Source organism: Python bivittatus, unplaced genomic scaffold, assembly GCF_059951505.1.
Source record: "Python bivittatus isolate LINGU-HERP-01145 unplaced genomic scaffold, Pbiv_v1 ctg000700_np1212, whole genome shotgun sequence".
NCBI classification, from domain to species: domain Eukaryota; kingdom Metazoa; phylum Chordata; class Lepidosauria; order Squamata; family Pythonidae; genus Python; species Python bivittatus.
The window spans coordinates 86,332,142-86,339,778 of record NW_028277098.1 but is presented as its reverse complement, the minus strand read 5'-3'; the positions used below and the strand labels follow the sequence as shown (position 1 = coordinate 86,339,778).

The following is a 7,637-nucleotide window of genomic DNA, read 5'->3' as shown; positions in this document are numbered from 1 at the left end:
TGATGGCCATTATATGCTATCTTTGGTAGCTGTTTTATTTTGGCAATATGTAGATGTAATATGTGTCTTTGTAATTTTATGTTATTATGTGCTTTGGAGCTTTGATTGGGGCAGCATACAAATGGTGGAATGGGGAAGTCAATGGCTAAGGTAGAGGGACGGGATTAAAAAATTCACTAGAAGAGCCGGGATGTTGGTGAAGGCAGTTGGATGCTAGGGGCATTTGTTCATACAGTTGCCAAGGGTCAGGTCCAACTCGATGGCTTTTAGGTAATGTTTGGTCTAAGATGGGCAGCTTATGTCCTGAGTTCTGGGGAAAATGTAAAACAAGAAACAAAAATAAAAAACAAAGAGAAAGTAGAAAACTAAAGATTCAGGGGGAAAAGTGTTGTGGGTTTTGAAAAAAGGTCTAAAGTGGATGGAAACTCTACTCACAGTTCAGTGATAAATCTTGATAGGTAAGATTACAGGTTTGATCCTAACCAAGACCAGATAGGGTTGACAAAGATTCCTGTCTGAAACCCTAGAGAGGTGTTGCTACTCAGGAAACACAGAACATAAGTCAACGGTATGCTTTGCTACAAATCTCCCTCCTGTGATTTACATTATATTTACATTATATCTAAGTGCAATTTATCTCACTTAGAAAAATTTGGGCAATCTTTCTTGATCAAGCAGCACATTCCTTCACAGACATACATTGGGAGGCAGCATAGCAGCTGGGACCAGAGCCAAAAGTGAGTGGGGATTCCCAACACTGTGCAATGACCAACTGGTTTCCTGTATTCTGGAGTAAGCACATAGCATCCCAATCAAAGCCATTTAACCTGTTAGTTGCAAGTAACTTGTAGTGTGTTACTCACTCCTGCCAAGTGCTGAATTATGGCAAATGATTAAACAAAAGGATAGCCAAGCGATTAGAAAGAGCACAAAACCAAATTATAAATTACCCATTTTATTGAATATCAATAAATTGCATATAATTATATATAAAAAAGTTTTTTTTAAAATCAGTATAAAATTGTGGCACAAAAATATATAAATACCAGTGTACCTTTGAAATGTAAACATACCCTTTTGTTTTTCATCCTTTTTGTTGATGTTTATGATGTGGAAACAATGTACAAAAGAAATGCATTCAGGAGGCACCTGTCAATAACCGTAAGTGGCTCTTTTGGCACACACCTGTCAATGGGGCAGCCTCCCCTACCCAGGCGGCTATTGAATCGCCTGACAAGTGCCTGCTATTAGTCACAGTTCTTTTGAAAAAGCAGTTGTTAAAAGAAGTCATATTAACAGGTGCTTGAGTGCATAGCTGCTCTTGTAAACAGGAGCCTTGCTTTGAATGGCTACCCAGTGCCTTCTGCAGACATAGTTCGTCTTTGAAGCATTGCGAATTATCCCTCTGCTGACCCAGAACTAATGCAATACTGTATTCCTGCATAGCTGCACTAAGGAGGGTGCATACACAGTACAAGGAGCAATGGAGAGTTTGAGGTGGTGGCGGGGGAAGCGTTAACACTTAGATTTTTGCCCTTTGTTTAGAGGCATATCAATTCAGGGTCACGAGTTACTGTGAATCTATTATTCTGGTCATTTTCTTTAAGAGTAAAAATGAAAGATTGTGATTTTTCAGGCAAGCTAGGCACAAGATGCAGAATATTCTCACATTTGTAAAGCAAACAGGGAACATTAGCGACTGCTGTTAATTTAGATGGCTTTGAAGAAGCTGATTAGGAAAAATTCTCAGGGGATAAGACTCAATGGCTGTTAGATAAGAAAGCCCTCATGGAGTTTCCATGTTTAGTGGCAGTATACTTCCGAGTACCAGATGCAGGGGGTGGGAGAAAGAGGTCGTCAGCACCTCTATAATCTGCTTGCAAATTCCAGAAGGACGTATCTGACCCCTTTTAGAAGTAGCTCAACAAAATGTTTTTAGCCAGATTTCAGTTTGGAATAGCTGTTCCCATACTGGTACCCTGCAGAAGTGTTGGCTGTAACACACCAAATTCCACAACAAAAACTCCATTTCTAAAAATGCTGGGGGTATTTGTCCAACACATCTGGAGGGTACCAGGTTTTAGGAGCTCATTTTAAAACATCCCACATTGTTTTGTCAACCCATCATTTCTGATGCAGCAGTGATCCTTCCTGTGCTTGAATCAAGAAGCATATTGCCACTGCGGGAGCCAGGGGATGGAATAAAATGGCAAATCAGGTTTTAAAAACTCTCCTGAAGACAAAGAGTGAAGTATTATGTATGATGCTTTAAGGCTTGAAGCAGCTGGAAACAACCAGAGTTCAGTACATGCTGTTTGTGACAGCTCAGCAGAACTATTTTCCTACGGACACTAGTTACAATACATGGATTGGCATGGAGGAGTCCATGGTGTTCAGCAGGAGCATTCAGCGGGTTCCAATGCAACCTGTTTCTTCATGTTTGTGGAGAAGTGACATGCGAGAGAAAGTCCGGGAGCAAGTTTTACACTGATACTTCTTAACATCTGAGTGGGTCTGCAGATGAGCACGGAGGTTTGAGCGGTCAGCAAAGGCCCGGCTACAGTGCGTGCAGGAGAATGGCTTTTCCCCTAGAAAGATAAAAGGAGGAAAAAGGATTGTCAACCAAAGTTAAGGACCTGAATCTTGACAGGAAGCTTGACAAAACATGTGACAGAAGTAAAAAAAAAAAAAATCACCTCCTGACCCTTTATGTCATATTCCCAATCTTTTACAACTACAAGTCACTAATACATAACTGAGGAAGAGAGGTGTGCTCATGGAAATCTAACGATTCATCCCAGGTTTAAGCAAATTTCTACTAACACCATTCATGGCTTGGAAATACATTCTGCTCCAACCACCAAATCTATAAATGGCTTTGTGTTCAGATATTAGCACAAGTTCAAATCAGACAGATGCTGGATTCCAAAATAAAGTGATAAAAAGCAAGTATCTTTAGGTTCCCAATTTCAAAGGAAAAAAAAAACAAGGCCCCACCTTGGAGGCTGGATTGTGTTTACCTAGGGTGTCCTCAAAAAGCTAAGTTTAATCTAGTCAGTTCTGGGGTGGGAAACACCAGGTAATCCCTGGACTCGACTGTAGTAACCTAACCCCCCTATTCTTGCCAAAATAACATGTCCATGTTGTCAACAAAAGTTCATCTGGACTCAGGAAGATTTTACTTTTATTCTAACAGAGCTTGGTTGAAGTGAACATGTAGGGGACTGTAAACCAAATCTGAGATCCTATGTACATTTATCTGGGGCATCACATCCTTGGACCCCAGAGGGGCTTACTTTAAGGATACACACATTGCACTGGTCTGCATGCGATAATTTAACAAAAGCAAACAACTAGTCAAAGCTTGGTGAGAAATGCCCTCTTCTGCCAACTTACTGCAGCAAAGGCTGAAGCATTAATTGTACCCCCTTTCCAAGTATAGCTATGTCCTTTCCTTTCCTTTCCTTTCTCCCCCTCCTTCAACCACAACAGCAGGGCTGAATTCCTGACACGGAGAATTCTTCTGGAGCTAACCAACAGGCCTGCTCAATTTGGAAAGCACAATTAAGCCTTTCTGGCTTCCTTCAGGCAGTCACCTTTAGGACTTTTAAAAGGGTGTGAAATCAGCACTAAGTAACAATTAAAGGATCCTGCCCCCCCCCACACCCACCCACCCAACACAAAAGCTGCTTGGAGGGAGAGGCATTGTAAACGTGATACTCCTTGGATTAAACACTCAAAAAGCTGCAGCTGTGGAATCTGGTGTTCAGCCTGGGGCGTTACAGTAACAGGTGCAGGAAGGGAAGAGCAAGCTCAGCTACATAAGAGCACCTGCCAAGGCAGCTTCTTGCTTCCAAAAGCCCTTCCCCACCACTTCCACGGTCCCATTAGGCAAACAATGCTGGAATGAAGCATCTCCCAGCACCACCTTTTGTGCCCAGAAGCCAGCTTATCCTGCTTGAACCAGGGAAGGCATCAGATATCAGAGGGAGCTTTCAGGCGCCTTCCAGGCAGGAAGAGCAAGGAAGGAAGCCGCTTCCCCCTCCCTGCAAATAGGTGGCCAACGTTTTTATCACCTTTTATATACTGGAGGTTAAACAAGAAGGAAGTGGGGGGCGGGAGATAGGAAAAACCTTGCAGGGTGTTGAAATGCAAATGCAGGCGAGGCAAATTGGGAGGCCTGGGCCACTGGTTTGAGGTTATGCATGCTGGCTGCGCTGCATTGGACTGCAATCCTCACAGCAAGCCCTTTCAGTCCAGTCCCCACCCCCACCCCCACCCCCACCCCCCACGTGTGCTTGGAATGACTCAAGGCTGATTCACATGATGGAGTGCCTGCTAAGCTGACTTGCCTGTGTCTGTGTCCCAACTAAGTTTGTTGGCATGGTGATGTGGCCATGGAATCACTTCCCCAGGACCACTGCCAATCTAGATTTTCTGTAAACGAATGAAACAATGGAAAGAGGGTGGGAGTAGTGACCAGATAGCTGCTTCAGGATGACAGTATTCATAGGAATACTGACTGAATGAACCCAATTTCCTACATTTACAGAACATCTAGAGCCATCAGCTAACCACATGACCTGCATTCACACATCATGCTAGACTAAAATGTGGTTGGCTAGTTTTTGGATCAATGTGTTGTACAAACACCAAGGGGGTGGTCTCTGGTTAGAAAAATGGGATATAAAACAAGTAATAAAGGTATGAAAAGAAATGGAATACTGTTGACTTATAAGCATAAATCTTATGCTGCCCAGAGTCACCCATTGGGGGAGATGGGCGGCATACAAATTTGAAAATAAATAAAAATAAATAAATAAATCTAGATTTGCGTACAAAGGTGTCCTAGACACCTTTATCCATGGTTAAGTGGACTTACCACACATTAAGCTATAAATGAATTGGGTTTTATATAACACACTGTGCTATAATGGGGTTGGCTGGTTTGGGGCTCAGTGTGTTGTGCAAACATCATCTATGTGTTCAAAAGGGAGTCCAAAATCAAATAAGTCACAGGTTGGCAAGTCTTGGCCCAAACAGGGTGAGTTTTGGGCAAATCTGTTTTTAAAAAGTCTTAATTAAGACAGCATTTTTTTTTCCAGAGAAACACCCTTTGGAGACCTTTATCTCCTCTGATAAGCTACAGGCAGTGTTGACGTGAATCAGGTTACAAGCAAAGGTAGGGAGGACTGGGGCTGGAGCAAAGATAAGAGAGGAAGATAGCAAGGACCAGAGACACAAACAGAAGAGTCAGCTTTACCAGTGTGCGTTCTGATGTGGCCCTGCAGGAGCCACGGCCTGGAGAAAGCCTTGCCACAGATTTTACACACACAGGGCAAGGTATGGCTTCGGATGTGCATCTTGAGAGCCCCCAAGCTCACATATTCCTTTTCGCAATATTTACAGCTGAAAGATTTCCTGGTCTGGGAATCACAATGCAACTGTCTGTGCTTGGAAAGGCCTGCAAAAGTTGAGTAGGACTTGCTGCACTGGCTGCAATGGAATTTCTCGGCTTCTGTGGCCGATGAGGCTGGGCTGGGCGGGTCAGAGCTCGTCTTGCCATCCTCCTCTTCGCTTGACAGGGAGGTCAGGTCCAGGGGTTTGGAGTCAGGGCTGGATGGAGAAGCTGCACTTTTCTTGTACTCCGATTCAGAGGTGAAGAAATTAGAGAACAGCCCTGTGTCCCAGACCAGAGGAGGGTAGTAAGAGCCAGCACCCAAGAGATCTGGTTGTGGGATGACAGACAGGGGATACTTGTCATACAAAAATGGAGAGACAATCACTGCAAAGAGACCAAAGGAATCCATTAGAAAGCAATCTTGCAGAACTGGACACAACCCTACCTCCTTTGATACCCCTTTGCTTTTGGCACGCTTGTAGAGCATTTGAGTAACACATTCTCTGGGCATACGCCAAGGGCCAGAAATCTGATTAACACAATCGGGACTTCTCCAAGCGCACCCAAAGTGCCACAACTTCCTTTCAGTTGGAATTAGCCACGAGGGGAGGCGAAAGTAGCAAAACCCACAGCATTAGCACTTCTGGGAAGAACTGAGACTCCCATAGTTTCAGGCCACTTTAAACAGTCTCGGCAAGGCTGATGGGACTTGGAGTTTTACATTTCCAAGTCAAAAGCAGCCGGCGATAGGGCATTCCGTTGTAGGGCTATCGGGAAGGAGGGCCGCTGAGTTCAAAGGGGTTTACTCCCAATTGGCTGCCTGCAAGCGCTGGTGCACGCAGTCACCAAGCCAAGCCCGACTCGACTGGATGGCACCTCACTAGCCTAAAACCAGATTACTTCTTCCATAATTGCTAGCTAGTATCCGCCGCTCCGCGTCCCCCGCGAGGCGACGATCCACATGTTTCTCCCCCGAGTTATTAGCGGGAAACTTTCAGCCCCTGAGCTGAACCCCGCCCAGGAGCTCGACGGGCCGCTTGAGCTGACCGGTCTGGCTCCTTCCCCCCCCCCCCCGCCCCAGCACCGCAAGAGCCCCCGCACCAGCGCCATGCCTCCCCCTTTCTCCCCGGGCGCCGCGCCTACCCGTCTGGCTTTCCAGTTCGCTGTAATTGGGCTTCTTGCTAGGCGAGAAGTGTTTCTTGACGAGGAAGGAGCGTGGCATCTTTCTGGCGACGCGGCTCCGATCCAAGCTGTTGCAGAGAGAGAACTGCAGCCGCGACGCTCCCCGCTTCTCTCCCAGATAGACCCAGACCCTCCCTCCGCCACCCGCCAGGCCGCTGCGATGTAAGCAATTTGAGCGGCGCGGCCACGAGCTAATATGAGCAGAGCGGCAGGGGGCGAGGCCGGCCCGCCCCCCGTGTCATTTGGCAGCCAATCGACAAAGGCGGGGAGGGGTCCAGCTGCGTGCCTTTTCCAGCAGGTGCTCCGCAAACAAAACCCACTGGCGAGGTTGCGGGCTCGTCTGAGCGGCCGCACCGCTTGACAAAGCTTCGAGGAGCAGCGGGGAAAAGCCCTGCCAGAGGTCTGATCCGACTCGCGCAGCCCTCGCTCAGGAGCGGGGATGAGAGCCTGCCTGCCTGCCTGCCTGCCTGCGGGTCGGGTCGGCTCAGGAAAGCGAGGTCAACCTTGCCTTGAAGAGCAGATCTCTCCGCCTCGGCGGGACGAAAAATCCCCGGGAAAGGCGGGGGGGGGGGGGACCAAGTTCAGCGTTGACTGTTCCGTACACCCTCCCCCCGCCAACGCGCTCTAAGTTTACCGAACGAGTCTTCACCATTCCCAGTCTGAGCGACTGTGTTCGCGTGTCCACTACGCGGTCGTAATGCCTTGGAATGAAGCCCGCTCAGCTCAATGAATCTTCCTAATTTAACACGTGGAGCGCTGGTAGCTTTTCTCAACCCGGCGCTTTCAGTTCTGCTGGACTATAACTCCCCTAATCCCAACCCGATCCTTTGGCTGTGCTGCCCTGCCGTCCCGTTTGCAGGTTTATTAAAACTGAAGGTTCAGGGAATCAAGCCTCAAGCCGACATCCGCTCAGTCACCTGGGGGCATCATCCCATGATCCTCGACTTTTTTTTTTTTAAGATTTTTTATCCCCCCTTTCTTATTTTTATAAATAACTCAAGGCGACAAACATACCTAATCCTCCTTCCTCCTCCTATTTTCCCCACAACAACAA

At 46.7% G+C, this 7,637-nt stretch overlaps 1 protein-coding gene across 2 annotated transcripts; it reads right to left on the bottom strand.

Annotated features, from left to right (window-relative positions):
- Positions 1 to 935: 935 nt before the first annotated feature.
- SNAI1 (snail family transcriptional repressor 1) lies at positions 936 to 6,750 on the bottom strand. Of its 2 annotated transcripts, none has more exons than XM_088153907.1 (3): positions 6,545 to 6,750; positions 5,264 to 5,728; positions 936 to 2,588 (listed from the first exon to the last, which is right to left on the bottom strand). In XM_088153907.1, exons 1-3 carry the CDS (start codon positions 6,621 to 6,623, stop codon positions 2,407 to 2,409), a joined length of 726 nt encoding a protein of 241 aa, XP_088010033.1. In that variant the 5' UTR covers positions 6,624 to 6,750; the 3' UTR covers positions 936 to 2,406. The 2 variants fall into 2 exon arrangements, with proteins under 2 accessions (XP_088010033.1, XP_088010034.1); XM_088153908.1 differs by having other exon boundaries at positions 5,264 to 5,785; positions 6,545 to 6,747.
- Positions 6,751 to 7,637: the final 887 nt, after the last annotated feature.

Excerpts from the sequence above, each read along its gene's own strand:
- SNAI1 (XM_088153908.1), bottom strand. The coding sequence starts at position 6,623 with ATGCCACGCTCCTTCCTCGTCAAGAAACACTTCTCGCCTAGCAAGAAG. Across the intron at positions 5,786-6,544 it reads CGAACTGGAAAGCCAGACGG|TGATTGTCTCTCCATTTTTG; the intron begins GTAGGCGCGGCG and ends GTCTCTTTGCAG. Across the intron at positions 2,589-5,263 it reads CCACATCAGAACGCACACTG|GGGAAAAGCCATTCTCCTGC; the intron begins GTAAAGCTGACT and ends TTATCTTTCTAG.